Source organism: Haliaeetus albicilla, chromosome 6 (genome assembly GCF_947461875.1).
Source record: "Haliaeetus albicilla chromosome 6, bHalAlb1.1, whole genome shotgun sequence".
Lineage (NCBI taxonomy): Eukaryota > Metazoa > Chordata > Aves > Accipitriformes > Accipitridae > Haliaeetus > Haliaeetus albicilla.
In genome coordinates this window covers 36584327-36603538 of record NC_091488.1, presented here as the reverse complement: position 1 = coordinate 36603538, position 19212 = coordinate 36584327, and the positions used below count along the sequence as shown (strand labels likewise).

The 19212-nt window shown below is 39.1% G+C and overlaps 1 protein-coding gene across 1 annotated transcript; it reads right to left on the bottom strand.

The window, feature by feature from the left end:
* Positions 1-333: 333 nt before the first annotated feature.
* On the bottom strand, positions 334-18993 carry IFT57 (intraflagellar transport 57). Its single transcript, XM_069785551.1, has 11 exons — positions 18758-18993; positions 16298-16460; positions 15084-15202; positions 14046-14136; positions 10688-10756; positions 10018-10140; positions 5619-5690; positions 4888-5019; positions 3887-3949; positions 2015-2081; positions 334-773 (listed from the first exon to the last, which is right to left on the bottom strand). The coding sequence occupies exons 1-11, from the start codon at positions 18976-18978 to the stop codon at positions 595-597; spliced, it is 1299 nt and encodes a 432-aa protein (XP_069641652.1). The 5' UTR covers positions 18979-18993; the 3' UTR covers positions 334-594.
* Positions 18994-19212: the final 219 nt, after the last annotated feature.

Here is a 19212-nt window from a genome sequence, read left to right as displayed (position 1 = left end):
GCTGCTCTAGGAGCATGCCAATATTATTGAAACATTAGTTTGTTGCTTAGTTCATAAACTTCAATTCAAAGCAACAATTTACTTTTACTTGCAGCTGATACCAGTTTTGACCCAGCCTTTTAGAAAGGGTAATGCTTTATTATTTCACTATCATCAATTAAATACTTTATACTAAATCTATGTAAATGGTAATAATAGACATTTTAAATTCCCTTCAAGTCCTTTGCAAGCAATTTTTTCTTTCAGCACTGTAGAATATCAAGATTACACACTGTCAGTATCATTCTGTAGACTTTCACACTACATAACGTTCTCCAATGAAGTAGAGACATGTTCATTAATAAGAATTTATTAGTGTATTTGGAAGGGATCTGCAGTAAATCTTTACAGCACAAAACTAAACATGGCTCCATGTTGAGTCCCAAGTGCATATTACTTCTTAGAAATGCATGACAAGCATCTTGTGAAAAAAAAAAACCAAAAAAGAAAAACAGAACTCCACGCTCTCCCAACAAAAAGGAAACCTCAAAACGAACAAAAAAGCAAATTGTAGAAAACTGTATTTTGGGCAAACCAAGTCACCTCCAAACAATTTTAATAGGTACCTACTGTGGCTTCTGGAATCATTGTAGCATGCATATCTCTAGTCATATTGGATTTCTCTTTCAGCTTTGACTGGAGTAATGTGTGTTCCATTACACCAATTTGTATGTCCATCTGAATGGTTTCTTGCTTCAGTTTTGTTAAGGCTTGTTTAATCTTCACTAGAGGAGCTGTTAAAAAAAAAAAAAAAAAAGGTAACAGTACAACTGTCAGCTACTTAACACAAAAGCATTATTTCCTATAATTCACTCCTTAAAATTTAAGAGTTGAATGAACAAAAGGGCGTTCTACTCTAAAGACTTGATTGTACTGATACATCATTTTTAATAAGCAAGACACTTTAAAGATAGAAATAGGCAATGACAATTTTGCTGTCTTCTTGACATCTAAGATCTGCACAAAGATGTGCATCAACATTAAGATAGGTTTGTCAATGATGCGTTTGCTCAGTTGAAAGCCTCATCCCGATAGCTGACTTGGGGTTTGGTAGAGAACACAAGACACCTTCAGCAGGATGTCATCTTACCCGTGAACAGCTACTAAAATGTTTTGTGCTCCATACTTTGTTCTAATCCCTCGCTTCCCACTAATATCACCCTAGGGATGCTGCTGCTGCATCATATTGCCCCTTACAGTTCTGGGGTCTAGATGCTATCCTGACACTTGGCCATGCCATAATACAGAAAAGGTGTTGTGAGGCAGGTGAGTAGCTCCTTCACAGTGAAGCAAGGATGCACAAAATTTCCTTAAACAGTAACGCTTACAACTAGTTAGGTAAATTAGCTGTAATGGATACAGTTAAATATGGATACAGCTTGCATATTTAGCCCTCCTGTAACATGCATCAATTTATTTCTGCATTCATACTCCTTATACATTTGCAACAGAATGCATTTATCAGGAAAAATCTCAAACCACCAAATTCCGAGTCCGAGACAAACTAATTCAAACAGGTATGCAGTTTTAAATATTAAAAAAGTGCAAACATCAAAACACCAAAATGAATTTTCTTACTGACTCCAGCCAGCCTTAGTCAGGGAATCTAACAGTTACTGCCAGTAACTATTTCAGAGTAAAAGGGCTTGAACTTGTAATGTGTGAATTTCTTCCAGTGAGTTGATAACTTTAAAGCAGAGACACCCCCCCCCCCCCCCCACTTTTTTATTTTAGATTTTTATAAATAATTTACCAAAGAGGGAAATTCTGGAATCTCTACCTTCTGCAGACTTACATAACCTTTTCAAAGAGGTTTAGACTCCTGATTTTCTTAAGACACCTTTTAAAATTTTAATACTGATATTTTAGACTAGTCACTCATTCTGGTCTTGTTTTATTTTTCTTTAATAAAAGACAAGTTATGTACCTGTAACTGAGAAAACAGGTGTTTGGTTTGAGGCAAAAACATACTTACCACCATCGGTCATACTGCTTCCTTTCTCTTCCGTTTCCTGCTTTACTCTCTCTAATACTTCTGTAATCTTAAAATAGATATTTTTTCCTTAATTAAACGAGATGAATGTCAAGTTAAAAAAAGAAAACAAAAAAAATTCTCTGCTGAATAACTGCATTCGTTAAAAAAAATGAACTGATCTTAGTTGTTGCATACAGAGGAACAATTTTTTTCAAACATTAAGAAAAATTTAACTGTAAATAAATTAATGTAAAAATTACAGGAAAAAGAACAACAAGTTGGCCAGACAGCATGGTGTTACTGAGAATCTGTGCATCCCAAAACAATAAAAACAACAGTATAAGTGTTGCAGCGTGATGCTGGATGGAAGATAGGAACCAATGTCCCCGCAGACCAAGATTCACCAAATGACCATGCCAGCTGCCCTTCTGGAAGTGTCAGGACTTCAGCAGGTGATGGTGGAAACCTGAGAAACAGCTCTGCAGCAAAAGAAGGTGCAGCAGTCAAGCCTGCTGGCACTGGTGGGTATGTAAAACGTGTGTATGAAGAATAAAAGTGCATTTCAGCACTATCTATCAACCAGTTTCCCTTTGTAGACGATGAAGAGAAAGCAAATATATGATTCTAAGGTACAGCCTAGGCAATAATTCAGTATTTTTGTCTATAATATAAAAATGGCCCTTCATTAAGGCTTCAATAAGCCTTTTCAGTAACAAAGAAGAAAAATTGCTGCATTGTTATTGTGTACCTACAATGGTACTAGTATCGCCAAGTGGGCTGAGATTTGATTGCATGCTTGAAAGCAGATCAGTAGTAATATCTGAAGTGTCTAGTTTATCTCAGATATGCACCACTGCATCTACATAGCTTGAAGGCTGCCAGCTAGTAAGATGTTCATCGTTACTAATCAGTCAATAACTTCCAAAGCACAAACACATTATAAATCTGAAGTCATCGTAAAGTACTCTCTTTTTCAAAGTTACTTACTTGAGAGTGAAGTAGAAGGAAGCTCTAATTCGGCAGAATCCATACACCCAGAAATCTTTGCTAGAAAACTCTCGTTAAACTGCTGTATTACCTATTGCAGTTGGACTAGATGATCATTGTAGGTCCCTTCCAACTGAACCATTCTATTCTAAAACATCTCAAAATTGTTTTACAATTTCCAGCACGTTCTTATGGTGTGATCTATTTTATGTAACTATTTCAGACACTTTATTGTCTATTAAGTAAAGTGGGTTTTTCAAACCGAAACAACAGAGACATTAAAAAAATAATTTCTGAATTGACAAAGGGTTGAAATATTTGGAAATCAGGCAGTAATTCTAAATGAAATGCCATGAAACAGTCAACATGCTGAGGCAGTTAGGAGTCTGGGTATTTTTCTTTAAATTTGTCAGAGCACAGATTTAAAGAAAAAAAAAACCAGAAGAAAAACAGTTTTAGGTATTAAGATAATTTGACTGGTATGGAAAAGTTAATATTTAGTCAAATACTGCTTTTAAGTGCTTAGAAGATGAAAATTTCAAATTGTTAATTTTAACTAAAAATAAGAGTTAAGCTTTTCTTCTTCCAAAGAATTTATGGACATGATTTGATTAATCCTCAATAATTCTAGGACACAGGTTATAAAATACAGAACATTTACCATCTTTTACAAACTGGGGAAATTAAGAGCTCACAATAGTTTGCCCAAATTCACAAGTTAAAAATCAATGGCAGCCTGGGTTTAAAATTTAGGGACTGGACTAGATCACCTCCACTAAACAAACAGATTAACACAAGAACGAATCAGAAAGAACGGGGCTCATAAAACCGCAAACGCTAAATGCCAACTCTCTGAAGATTGTTTTACGTGAAGATGTGTTGTACCTCAGAAAGCACTCTAATCCTTTCATTTACTCCTCCACTTCCCTCTTGGTACTTCTCTTTAGCCTGGAAAGAAACATGGTTTTTGCTGTAAAGACAAAGCTGAAGAGATGTATGCAGATAGCTCAGAGAGAACACCAAAACTTGCTCTCACAAGTCCCAATTCCAGAAACTCTCCTACAAAGTCCTAATGATGTTTACAGCGCTACACATATGAGGACAGGCTTGAAACATCAGCCCCTCTAATAACTATCATGCAAAAATTTAAAGTGGTTTTAAAAATTGTAATAGCCCTAATACATACACAATAAGAAGTATGTTTTCTAACCATTTACATGAGGAAATAAACATAAAGAAGATTTGCCAGAATGCAGACAAAATTGAATCCTGAAACCCAGAATACTTCTTCATCAACAGTAAATTACTATCTTGAAGTTTCTTGAAAGTTTAACAGTAAGGAAAACAGAAAGCACAGACATCAAATCCCGTTAGCCTTATTTTAATGTTACGCCCACAAATAGGAGGGCTCGCCAAATGGCAGCTAATACAGGCCTTCTAACTAGGGGACCAAAAGCTTCTCAAACAGCACTCTACTGGCATAAAACTAAATGAAGCAAAGAAGTAATTGGAGGGCTTTGTGCACATTAGCATGAGTAATCAATATAGGAGATGAGTGCTGGACTGAGACTGTAGTTTCTTCCAGACATCACAGATGTGTGAACTTCACGTGGAAAGCAGAACTAGCAATTTACTAGCTGCTCAAGATTGGCAACAGATTTACATAATATTCAGGCAAAACCCATTTACTTTCCCTTGTAGATGAGTTGAATAAAAACTGCTAGTTTAGCTTAAAAACTATATAATTTGACAGCCAATCAGCGTTTCCCCTGCTTTATATCCAACAGCAGAATTCATGGATAACTCCTCCGTGTCTTCTTTGCCTTCATCCTCACTTAATAGCAAGTTAATACTAGAGAAGGCAACAACAAAAGATCAGTGCTTACCTCACTCAGCAAGGCTTGTGCTGAACGGTACTCTTGAACCAAGTGCTCCAACTGATTGTTGATGTACTTTTCCCTGCTATTGATCTTTTCCAATGTTCTGCTGATTTCATTATGGAGTTTGTCAAGGTAACCCTAGAAAATAATATTCTGTGAGTTGACAGTATACAGATAGTATGCAAAGAGTATTAAAATGGTGCTGTAATTAAGAAAAGATATTGAAGCCTACAAGTAAGAGAGAAAAATAGTACAGAAATGCTGTAAGAAAAAATTACTCCTAATGTTTTCTGGTTTGCCCACCTCCAAAACACGCATTTCAAGCTTTACTGCTTCCATCACTCTCCCCCTTCAATTAATTACAAATGTCAATGTCAGTAAGTTACTCTAACAACAGGATTTGACAGTATTTTGGGTTTTTTATCAGCACTTATTTTCAGATTGTATTATTGTATTATTCTATTTTGCCCTCTGTAGTCAGGATGTACTTAGGGTAATGCATATGTTAATGAACCCTAATATCGCTGTTAATCCTCACATATACAACTCTTTACCACAAGATATTTTGCCAGTCCCACTGTCCCTAATCATCATTATGTTTCCCTTTTTAGTTTTACAGCATTAGCACAAAATAAAATGAAAAAAAAAAAAAAAATCAATTTAGTTCTTAATGTATATCAAATAAAAAATAAAAATGCTGACAGATCAGTGAAATATTCTGTGCATACAAGACATACCCTAGTTTCTTTCAAAGAAGATTCAATTCCATCCTTATGCTGATGCATTTGATCTACATGAATCCTCCAATCCTAAAAAAGATGCCACAAAGTAAAACAGAAGTAAGTACAACTTTTAACTTTCTCTGGTTACTAAACAAAGGCTGGTACACAAGGCAGGGTCAGTTCTCTTTTATACTATTACCGTGTATCATTCTGCCACTGACATGTTCATATCCAGAGGCACTTGCTTAATGTGACACAATTTATAAATCTCCTATATGTCACATGTGACACTTGGATCCATAAACACACACTGACATCCTCACTGATGCCATAGTAGCTATGCTTTTTAGTCTGTTTGATCTTCATGGAACTATTTCTGCTAGAAACCACTCTGGGCACAAATAATGAAAATATTGATTATAGCTGCACTAGCTCAGCTTATTGTTAGACAAAATGAGTGCTTCAAATGCCCAACACCTACCATCCAGATTATCAGATCTTCTCTTTCTACTCAGTCCCTTACTATTATCAGGAGAAGAATGGAAAGAAATGAAAGAGGCAGAAATACTTAAGCTTATTTTTGATAGTGGGAGAAAATTAGAAGGGGGAAAATTATTTGCAGCTTCTAGGTCATAGGAAATATACACGGACTTAGGGATGAGGGATGAGAAAAGGTGCTGTTTTAACTTGATAGGAGGCTTCTTTTACTTAGAAATCAATTCCAGTTCCCAAGCTTTATCACAAATTTTTCCTTATCAATGCAAACTTTTTCCATCTCCTGGACCAAAGCACAGCTGCAGCCAGACCGAGTTCAAAATGAAGCAGAGTAGCAGCACTGCAGAATTACTGCTATTTCAGTATTGTGTTTCTGAACATGCTAAAAAATATTTTTAAGATTTTTAAGCTTTTGGCACTGTACTGGTCTAGGTGTTAAAAAAAAGAGTGATGTTAATAAATCTTTATCACTTGAAATCAAACCTTAGGAGACTTCCTTGTAAAATAGGCACTGTAAGGATACATGGAAGGTGACAGTGTTTGCTTCAGTAAGATTATCTGATCAGGGACCTTGTCAAAAAGGATGCTAAGCAAAACATAGAGAGGCACAAAACTGACTGACAAACAACAATGGAAGCAGTAACAAGAAACAAACCTGGCCAGTTACACTAATGGATAAGGGCATGTGGAGTGTGAGAATGTTTGTATCAGTACAATTAACTGATTGAGGACCTTGTCAAAATGGGATGGTAAGGAAAAAGGGGAGAGGAAAAAACAAAACCTATGGAGTCACAGACCTGTCAGACAAACACAAAGGGAGACAAGAAACAAAGCTCATCAGTCACACTAACTGATGGGCTATCAAGAAACTGCAAGCATCACTTCAAAGAAGGTGAACCTGGCCCTTGCAACTGGTAAGAATGCAAGCTTGGGGGTTCTGGATATTCGGGAGGAGGATTGGTGCCACTATGCAAACTGATGAAGCAATGTGCAGGGGGAGGACTGGGGAGGAGAAAAGTGGGGAGCAGAGAGGGGTATAAGAGGAGCTGCTGGTCATGTGTAAACTGTTGCCAGTCAGTCCACTTGTCTGACTGAGCCCTAGGCCTGATCACTGCAGTCTGTCCTACCTTCTTATTAAATTCTTTTTTAATTATCTTTCTGTGCACTCTCACTGTCTGTCCCACACGGGTATGAATGCTGCAAGGACTAAGTGCCCGCTGCTAATGAGAGGGGATATGGGGCCAGCAACTGGAATCAAACCACGGCTGCACATGTCCCAGGCCTGTGGTGTCTGCAGCCAGAGAGAGTGGGGGGTCTCAGTGCCAGCCACAGGAGCAGGTGAGGGTCTCAGCCACCACGGCAGGACTGGTATGCGTCTCAAAATCCAGCTACTGGGAAGGACCGGTATGAGTAAAGCAAGTGAGGGGCTCAGTGTCAGCAGCTGGAGCAGGACTGCAGGTCACAAGCCCATGTTGCTGGTGCCAGCTGCTGCGGTGGGGACAGGCAAGTGTTTGCATCTTCCCTAAACCCGCTGTGCACGTGTAAAATTCAATGGCAGACTTAAAACTGAACTAGCCGTCGAGTAGTAGGCCCTAGACCCAGGCCTGGGTATATGCTAGTATTCAGGGGGACCCACAAATACAGACTGCCCTTAAGACAAGCGTATGAGTGTGTGCATCCGTTTTGCTGGCAAGCATCAAGCTGGACTAACCAGCCAGTAGAAGAGCACTGAAACAGTTAAGAGGGCCTAGAATCCAGGCAGGGGGATCAGACAGACAGAAGGACCATGCCAGTAGTTGAGGGATCTATGATGTGCATGTGCTTGTGAATCTAGAGAAGGGGGTGTGCGCTTTCACTACTGAACTTCAATCTTAATTAGCCGAAGGGAGGAAGGGGGTCTGGCTGTCTGGACTTATATTTTATGGGAGTCCTACAAGTGCTGTTGAAGACAGGGCCTTGCTTATGGCAGTTTGTGTAGCTGGCCACATCAGGGTCCTTTGTGTGTCTGCGTGATACATGCTTAACTTTGCTACTGGTTGAATCTGCAAACAGGAAAGAAGCAGCAGCTGCATCCATCAGGCTGGGATGGGGACCCACAGGTCCCCAGGCACACGGGGCTGGGCTGCAGCACCTGCACAAGAGGAATTCCCGATTCCCAGGATACAGCCACTTATACCGTACAGGTACAAAACAAATCCTGGCTTAAAACAGCTGCACGCTTAAACATGTGCCATCCTTCAATCACAGGCAGTTCCACTGATTTGAAGTGAGGCCATCCCCCTGCTTAGGACATGCACATAACTACCATAGGACCGGTGCTTCTGTCGCACTATGTCAGAAGAGCACAGTGGAGCATCTCCAACAGCCGTTCAGCCCATGAAGTTCACCCGTTGTCTACAACTGTGCTCCCACCCACTATTCTCTTCTAGAACGAAATGAAGGCTAGTAGAGAAAATGTGCTTATGTTGGGTTTTAAGTTTGCAGCAGACTCAAGATCTTTTGTTGGTCTGGTGACAGTTGTTCACAATTTGCCAAACTTTGGAGTTTAAATAAAAACAACACCAACACACACCCCCGCCCTCACCCCCACCTCCCACCCCTGCCCAGGACTTTACGAATAAGTTCTAGTTTCTAATGCCATTGATTAAACTATTAACCTGCTCCTGGTACTTTGTTTGCATGTACAGCTTGGGAAACAGAATATGATGCTTTTCTTGTAGCATGAAAGAAGGCCAAACACTTCTCTCCAGTCATTTCTGAAAGTATGAAAGCACAGAAGCTAGAAAAAGAAGAATCCTCTTTTATGTTCATTTTGACATATTCCTTAAAGCCAAGAGATGGTGCATTAAACTGTAATCTAGTAAACTTCAGTTCCTACAGTGGCTTTAATTTTCCACGTATGTCTTTATTAAGCTTTAATTTCTTACTGTGAGAATCAAGCATCGTGTTCTCTGTAACAGATGAACTTGCCGAGGATCACAGAAAGGTGGCTCAAACCAGGCAATTCTTCACATAGAAGAATGCAGTATAGTGTAAGACAGGCAAGCAATTTAGCAGACAGTTGAGAGCTTAGCCTATTTTTGGCAAGATAATTATCTTTCATTGAATTCCGTATCACTGCTGCAGATTGCTCCAACACCCCAACTAGCCGGGTCACTACAAATGAGCAATTTCAATACTGCACTGATCTGTGTATGCTATACAAGCTCCTAGAAAGAATGCTTATGGCAATGCCAGGAATAGGTCCTAGGTTTGGACTTGCCAAAGATAGAAGTCTACTTCTAAGCTGCTCATTCTAGACTCTTTGAAATAGATTATGGAGAGAAATACACATTTCTAAGAAATGACGAATTTCACCTTGAGGTAATTACCTGGATAGGTAAGTAAAATCGGTTGAAAAATTACTCCTTTTTGCTAAACATAAGGAGAGCCCATGATGACTAGATCAGAGGTACGGACCTACTTTATTATCATGCAAAGTTCAGCAAGATGAATTCCATACAATCAGCCTTTCATGTGGTTGACAAATGGAACAGTTGAAAGATAAGAAGTTTATCAGCTCTCTTCCAGGAAGATGTTTTAATACCTGCTAAACTGAGGGTATAATTTTTCAGAAGTGTGAATACATTGGAAATGTTTAACTATTTAAGAAGTTTCCACTGAATAAATATATGGCAATAAATCTATAGAAATAAGGTGCCCTGTAAGTAGCAGAAAAAATTATTCTTATATGATGTTGGGAAAAAAAACTGAAAATTATTGCTTCTAGGGTCAAAGTAAGTGACAAAGGTTCAGACAAGATAGCACTGGAGAGCTCATTATTCACAATTCTTGGCATGGCAAAAGAAAAAAATTGTAAATTGAAAGTAAACAACACTTTAATCACTATGTGTACATATGCAAATCCATTCTTGCATACCTTATTGTCAGTCCTGACTGTAACTTTCAGCTGTGGAAGCACACGTTCCACTTCCAGATTCCACTCTGCTGCATCTGTCGTGGACTGTAAAATCTCGTCTTGCTTTGCAGTGTCATTCATGTCCTGTGTAAAAATCACAAAGTTTATATACAAAATATCATCGTTACACACAGTGAGAACTGTTAGAAATCATGTTACAATGGCTTACAGTGTTCATCAGAACAATACTTATATCTAAGAATGATCTAGACTACAGATGTAACAGATCAATGGATTTCTTTGAATTCATAAATATTAGGAATTAAAATAAATATCTTCTCATCATATTTAAAATTGAAAATAATTACATTTATATAATAAGAAATTATAATACCTTCCAGTAATGGGGGGGTGTGTGTGTGTGTATCAAAATATATTCAAGAAACTAATACCATGTTTCCCTAAAAGCCTCTGCAAAAATTTCTTGCAAATGTGTCCAGCAACCATCCAGCGATACCAGTTTAGAAACTGGCTGCATATTTTTCTTTTAAAATAAGCTGATTCATTTCAGTTGGAATGTTTTTTTCAAGTTTAGACTATACAAGGATTTTCAGACTTAAATCCAACAGAAATAAATTGCTGCTACAGATGTAAAAATCTCTCAAGAGAGGACTGATGGGTAACAACTTACCGATCTGTACGTTTGTGCCTTTAGAACATTCAGGTCAATAAAATCTTCTTCACTGTCTGACTCTTCTTCCTTAAGGGAAGTTGAAAAGTAAGAATTCAGTAAATACTGCACAATCTTTCTCCATAATTTTATTTTGCAGGAGCACAGGACAAAGAGTATTAAATTCCATATTTCTGAACAAAACAAGACATGGAGAGTTTATGATAATGGAGCTTGTATTTGCTTAAAATTTTATGAGGAGACACAATATCTGGGACAAGCTGAAAGATGAAAGCTACCCCACATTTCCCTCAGGGTGCCACAGTATTTAAAAACTAAACCAACCAACCAAAAAAACCCCCACAACCTAAGCCCTCTCACATCAAGTGGGCCATTATCAGTAGTTGTATGGTAACTGTAATTTCTTATGCGTTTCCTAAAGCTTTGCATTAAAAATAAAACCAAACCAAACCAAAACCCAAAACACAACCAGACTTGAACATAGTTTTCAAGATGTTTGCACTACATGCAGAATGATGCCACATTTTAAGTGTGCAGAATGATATAATTCAAATTGAGGCAATTGATTTGTTTTCTTGTTCATGACACTACACACTGGGCTGACGGTTTTAGTTCTCTATTATAGTCTCAGAATTGCAATCATCAGTGACCATGATCAGCTCAGAGCCCATCACTACATAAGTAAAGATGCTTTTTCTGTCCATTACCCTCCATTTATCTATACTGAATTTCACCTGCCATTTTATCACCCATACACTTCACTCTTATACACCTTGTCCTTCTGTAGCTCTTCTGTTAGCCATCTTCTCCACCAAAGTCAAATTTCATCATCCACCTCCTGTCTAGAAAAATCATGAAAGCTGCAATAACACAGGTCTTAGTGTAAAACCTTTCAAGACTCAGTTAATGAAAACCTGGGAGCTTATTCCTCTAACTTACCTAGTTTTTAACTAACAGGGACCACTTTATTTTCTTCTGGCATGTTTGGCCCCTAGTCTCCTGAATACTTGCAAGAAATTAACGGTGACTAGACTGGGACCACCTTTTGCTAAATGGACAATATATATTTGTGAAGCACTTATAAGAACATACTACAACACTACCATAACAACAACAACAATACTAGTTACCGGAACTGAGAAACCAAACTGTGCAGATTTCCTTGCACACCCAGCCTCACTGGCTACTGTTGGCTACCTAATATGGACTACACAGTTCCCTGAGATCTACAGAACTAGCCTTGTCTCTGTCAGCCTCATCAACCTTATTCAGAAGAATCAAAACCAAAGAACAATCAATGAACGTCATCATTAGCATTTAACTACTAGAAATACTGCTAAATTCAATTATGGATACAGCTAATACATCCAGGACATATCAATATATTGGCAGCAACAATGGACTGGAGACAAAAAAATTACATCGGCATATAATTAATCCCTGTAGAACCATTAGGGGCTCCAAAAAGTGATTATCCACTTGGTATAAACCTAGCTCAATGGTTTTATTAACACACAAACTCGGAACAGCTAATAGAACATGTTAGTTGTGAAAATCATGGCCTAAGATACTACCTGAGAGCAAATCCAGAGGTTCTTTGAAGGGTTTCAACTGTGCTTTAGTTAACTGTTTCGTCCCCACTTCCCAATTTAAACAGCTTAGACCTTAACAAGACACAGAAAAGAGCAGACAGCTGACTGTTCTCATATTCAAAGCTTTTCGCCAACAGCTTGCATTTCTGAGGCTGGTCAAACATGCAATACAGAATGTCTCTTATTCTTCTCAGAATTACTCAAGACTTTTTCTGTGGAGACTTCAAAGATGATAAACATGCAACCAGACATCCACATCACAATATTTGCATATTGCATGAAATTTAAGAATAGAAGTTTGGAATTTTTCTTGGCTAATAAAAATGAGAAAAATAATGCAATACTTTGGAAAACTGAGAAGAGGAAGAAGAGAAGCAAACTCTTCAACTGCTAAATTCTTGTGGACTATTGTGGCATATAAATTGGGACTATAATCAGAACCATATGATAACATTACTGGCATTCTATTTCCAACTTTTATGACCTTTGAAAAATGTGAACACAAAAATGGGATAGTTGTGGCATTTTCTATCCAGTATTGCTGGGCCTTAACACTCCAGAAAAATGTTTTCTCCTCAACTAATTTACTGACACAGCAAGTGAGCACTTCCAGGCTCACAGCTTTCAATATTTTAGTTTTGATCTACATTTATTTTGCACAGAATCATCAGCTTTTGGAGAAATCAGATGTGAAACTAACTTATTTCTGTAATTTTCACTTTAATTGTCTTCAGCTAACTTCTCTCTCCAGAAAAACTCTTGTTTAAGTCAGCAGTAAAAAAACCTCACTTCAGGGAGACTGACAAAGGCCTGTGAAAATGACAATGTCTTGTGATCACATTATGCTACCAGTTTACAGTGAGACTCCATCTCTCATAAAAATAAATCTTCTGAGAAAGTCAATCAGCAAGAAACAACTTCCGTTCAACATCCATCCATCAGCAAGTCCCAAAAGCAGATTTGAATCTACAGGTGTATTTCATAGTCTGTTTCATAGACATGACAACTTCACTGCAATTATTATGGTTAAAAAGCAGGAATAAATAAAACAGTTGATCCTCAAACATTGCCAGCTTGTTGGTAAAAGAATTTCAAAGCACACAGAAAGACTGATTCTGCAGTCAGAATGGATGATGGGATATTACCATTCCATTCATGGAATATATAGCGATGAGCTGCCATGACTTTTGTCTACAGAAACAATTCTGCAACCTTTATTTAGCTCTTTGTTGGTGTTTTTAAACAAATGCTCTGTTTCCAGTTGTTCTCTTCCATCTAGTCTGTTCCCAAATTTTCAGACCAACTAAGTACCAAAGTTAGTGTTTCCTATTTGCAGTGAAATCTGAGTTATAACAGTGAGCATTCCATTAATTAAGCACTGGGCAAATTTTAACCTAGTATTAGCCAATTCTGTAAACAGGGATTAAAGTTTCGTTTAACATCAACAGCTTGTATCAACAGAAAACAAACAATTGTGAATCTATGTAATTTTAATATATGGTTAGATTCCACTTCACTTTACATTAACTATAAATGCATGTAAGAACATATGCTCCGTCCTGAAGAGTTAACAACCTTATCTGAAAGGAAACAAAAAACTATACAGAGAAGCTGACAATGCAGGAACGGAGATGCAGGAAAAAAGGGTAATTGAACAGCTAATAGAAAAGACTTCTTAAACAAAGCCAAACAAAATGAGCAGTGAGTAAAAATTTCCTCATAGTTGACCAATACTAAGATAATAAAAAACAGGCAGGTAAACCTACCGCAACATCCTCTTCCAGTTTATTAAGTGTTAATTCGGCATCATCTTCTGTTATTTCTTCTTCTTCTAGCTCTTCTGTTGGATATGCTGGCCTGAAATTAGTTCAAAGAACAGTAGAGCTTTTAAACACAGAAAATTAGGAATACCTCTGTAAGTTGCTCCTAAGCGAACAAAACATTTAATGAGAAGTATGGATGATGTGGAACATGACTAGACAGTGATTAGTGTCTCACATACTTAAACAAATAAAATTAACACTCAGTCTTAAAAGTCTTTGTTTATCTTGGATGGTCTTAAAAGTAAGGGTTAGATATTATGCTAAGCCGTACAGTACATTCATACTACAAAGATATCTTGGGAGTAAATTTTGATTTGTTTTCTCTTTTGGTCTAACCTCTTAACATTCAAGTGCAAGTCACCACAGACTTATTTTCAGCCTACAGTAGAATTTGTGTACTAAACAGAAATAACAGTAAAATATTTCCAAGATAGGAATTACTTCCATTTCAAAACCCATCAGAAGGAAGGAATGAAATAAAGAACACTTTTTAAGAAATTTTCTCATACTTGAAGTTATCTGTCATCTAATTTCTCCTAAGATTTCCTTCGGATTAAATACTCAAAGTTACTGCAGCCTAATCGTAACATGATCACATACTGTGCGTACCTCCAACTGAAGAGGTCAAGAATTTAGCTATTGACCGATAGGACCTAAAAGGATATGAAATGTTTCAAGTCAGCTGTCAGATTAACAAGCAGTTATGCACAGGAAAATGAACAAAAATGGGTCATCAGTCAAATCTTTATTAATTAGCTAAGTCTATTAATGGCCCAAACTCATCCTTTCTGGTAATAGATTAAATTGTGTGAAATTGCATTAGGAATTAGTTGGTCCCACTGCTTCAAGCCTAGTTGAATTCTGCATCTCATGAAACATCAAGTAAAACATTTTTAGTCATGTTTTGTCTTTACAATTACAACTTACATTAGTTTGCTGGAAAACAATGCATAAGGGAGGATGCTTAAAAGTGTACTATACCTCTTCCAGCTAAAGCCAGTGTATTTCAAAGCTTCTTCAGCTAAACAATCAAGAACATAGCACACTTGCTCTCCGTAACCTGCCTTTAATTTTGAGGGAGGAAAATCCACAGGCCTTCCCTAAAATAAAGAGATAAGCTGTTTACTAATGGCTACCCATCAATCCGAGTTTCCTCACAGGGAGGTAACAAGATTTTTTACACTAAAACCAAAATGTCCATTGTGTATGAAGATTTTACTAATGTTAATTCATATTCTTCCCCTATGCAGCTCCAGTCAGGCAACGGAAGGGAAAACAGAACAACCCAAGGAACAGATGCAGTGTAGAAATCTTAAAGCACCTGGTAAGAGGATACTCATAGGGAGCAGAAGAGTCAGAAACCGTTAAGGGAGCTAGATGGCCAAGCACACAAGTGACATCCTGGCAAGGTAATAACAGCTATGGAGAAACTCAGGTACTGAGACTTAACCACCAGCTTTTCAACACTGCCTTGTTTATTCCAGATTTTATTTCTAAAATATTCTATTTTTATTTACTGATGTCTTGCAGAGTAAACATCTTAGTTTGTTATGGTTTAACTCCTTTAGAAAACACTGTTCTTAACATCATTCACAGCTGCACCACAGTATAATCTTCCTAAGATCATACTTCCCCTAAGTTGATATATTCTCCTGACCCTCGGGGGGGAGGGGGGAGGGGTTAATATTGAAAAAAATCCCTATAGTTCCTGGCAGTTTACGCAGCTTTTTACTCCTTAACAAAAAAAAGAAAAAGAAGAAAACATAAACACAATTCTAAACCATTTCCTTCACTATGCATTATATACCATTGACTTTGGCAGGATCAGGATCATAAGCACTGTGCAAACTTTCCAGATAAAATCTTTGTAAATTACACTACTATAAATGAGCAACATATGTGGCACTACAAGAAGTAAGCCCAATTTAATCCATTTTACAGATTGTGGAACAAAACTAATTGGAATCATAATACTGTAAGACCATTTTTGTAGTGCCAAAAAATTAGCAAGTTGGTATAGACCGTATAAACTTCCAATTAACTAATTAACATAGTACAAACTTATCCATAGGAAAAGACTGTCCAATCCTTGGGAACATAATCAGACAGGAGAGGAAGTGTGTCATTACTGTTATTTCTGAAGGTGATGCATGTGCTTGAAATACACTTAGGAAAACATCATGTTCAACACTTACAAACGATCGCAATTCTGAGAGTACATTTGATATTATTGCATTGGGGTCATCATATTCTTGTGGCTGTTCGAAAGGATGTCCCGCTTTAGTGATCAGCCAAGCGGCAAGTGTGCAAAACATAAAGAACTGCTCACCAGGATTAGTGGGCAGTGCAAAGTAGTGCCTGTTTAAAACGGAGAAAAAATGGTAAATATTTTGAACTCCTGAAGCTCTTACAGCATTATAAGCCAGCACAGGCTAGAAAGTAGTTTCCTTCACTGACTTTCTCAATGAGTGATCCATCTGAACTAAATTCAGGCTGTCTAGTTTCACACATAACCACAGCAGATTACGTTTTCTACATGCAGCTCATCTGTTTCCTGCTTTGAGCAAGCTATTAATCAACATTAGACTTCCAAGGAATCAAATGGAAACTGGATACTCCTCTGCCCTGCCAGCAGGATTATACAGCTTCAGTTAAACACCACCAAAATAACATTTCCACATAAACCCAAGTTACTCCTCTTATTTACCTGAGCAGTTTCAAATCATGATGAGCTCAATTCTGTTCCCATTTAATTTTAGGGATGCAGAATCCATCCCATCACTTCACAAAATACCACCACTGACTAATTAAGAGCCTATACAATGGATTAATTCAAATGTCCCTTGCATAACATAAAATACTTAAAAGCTCAAAAGAATCAAAAGTCAAAGATCTGCAATTGCCAACAACTTGTAGGCCACAAATAAGCTAAGATTTTGCTAAATCTCAGGCATTGTTCACAGGGCAAGTGATTTACAGTGCAAGACAAAATTTAAAATTGAAAATCATCCTCTGAATAGATTAGCAAAAGTGATTGATAACTACTGTCAACATCACACAGCTAACAGCCTACTTCAAAAACAAAATTAAAATGATCCATTGCTAAAGCTTTATACCTTTACCCATGATGCTAGAAGCCAGGGTGGATTTGTCTCATCTTTTATCTACTTTAGAAGACATTGAAAAATGCTTTAGAAGTGCATATTGCTCCCCTTTAAAGGGAGTTTAGACAAATAGCACAGAGAAGGGTATCTGTATTTGGGTATATGATTATGCCTCTTTAAAAATAAGTAAATAAATAAATAAATAAACGAACTTTGCACCAAGTGACCGCATGAAAACTTGAATGGCACTTCCTTGAGGAGGGGAGAACAGATTTACTGAAGCCTCATTGCTTAAAGAGATGTGTCCTTTTTCTGCATGTTGGCCTCATCCATGCCATTATACCACAGTAACCTCACCTCCTGTTCCCTTCTTAACATCCGCAAATACTCTTCCTGATAACAGCAATACATGCAGTTCCTTTTGCTCCAAAGTTCCCCAAACCTCTTCGCCTTCCCATATTCCTCAAGAGCGGCAAGAGGCTGGTGTACCTAAATCAGTGCGTCAGCTCAGGAGTGTGTTTTTTAAGTGATCCTTCCACCCATCCTCACCTGCTGTGCTTTGGGTTGCTTTAGAGAGCAAGGTACACAAACTGAATCTATTTTGGATCACACTAAACCGAAAGATGTGGTCCTAATGAGAATTCAGTCCATAAAATCAGACCACAGTTAATCCCCCCAAAACATAAATCGTGTGCACACTGGATACTCGGAACCAAACTCTTCCCCTTACATGCACGGCTGCTTGCTAAGGTGGGCAAAGGTTTGCTTCCTTGCTCCAAATATATTGATGGTCAGAGAGCTGGCTAAAACCAGCTTATAGCCACTGTGCTCATACTCGAGCCTCTTTCCCAACAAGAGAATAATTTGGACTACATTCTTCCCCCCCTACCAAACTGTTGCTTACAGAAAGTGTGACATGCTGCTGTGGAGCCTGCTTAAAACTGACAAGATGGATTTGAAAGCTGTTTGGGCACGTGGATGTTGGGAGCACGTTGGTCCCGTTTCCCAAGTTTCCTGCCTCCCCACCATAATTAAAAAAAAAAAAGTATGAAACAAATATGTATTAGATATGACTCAAACCAGACTTAAAAACAGTGGGTCCAAGCCCCCTTACAAATACACACACCCCACAAACAGTTACCGTGAATACACGAAATTCAGCTGGGGTAGAATTCTTTTTTGCACAGATACACTGGCATGCAAATATTCAGTATCTACCGGGGGCAGGGAAGGCCAAGTGACCATTTACTTATCACATCTCAGCCTTTAGAGGGACTTGCCGTTTTGAAAGCTTCAGAAGCATCGGGGAAGCGGTGAAGCTGACTGTTTTTCACTTGACCCGGGCACCATGTCACTTGAGAACCAGCCTTCCTTCCCTCACCCCTGACCACAGCGGCCTAATCGCCCCCCGAAGTTCCCTCCTGCTGACGCTGGCCTTCGCACCCAGCCGCGCACACCCGCCGGACGCCTCCCACGCCCCCCGCGGCCCCTCACGCGTGGAGCCTTCCGCGCCCCCGGGCTCCGCCGCCAGCCGGAGCGGGCGAGGGGCACCTGGAGAGCGGCCGCATGTTGTGGCGGCGCAGCGCCTCCTCCTCGTAGCTCAGCAGCTTCAGCTTGTCCAGCAGGTCCTCCATCAGCACGAACATGTGATACGCCGCGCCCGGGCCCCGCTCCGTCGCCATCGCCCCTTCATCGTCCCGGTCCCGCTCCCGCTCCCGCTCCGCCGCCGCCCCGCGCCGAACCCCCCCGCCGCCCGCGGTCTCCTCCGCCATCTTGGAGCCCCGCCGCCGCCGCCCGTAACCGAGGCAACCCGCCCTACCAATCCCCGCCTGCCTCGGCCTCGAAGCCCGCCTCCTGACCCAATCACAGGAGCCCGGGGAGCCGAGAAGCCGCGCCTCTCCGGCGCGAACCACCAATGGCGACGAGGCATGCCGGGTTCAGCATCCAATCACAGCTCCAGAGCGGCGTGACAGCGACAGGGACCGCCCCACTCCGGCTCTCCATAC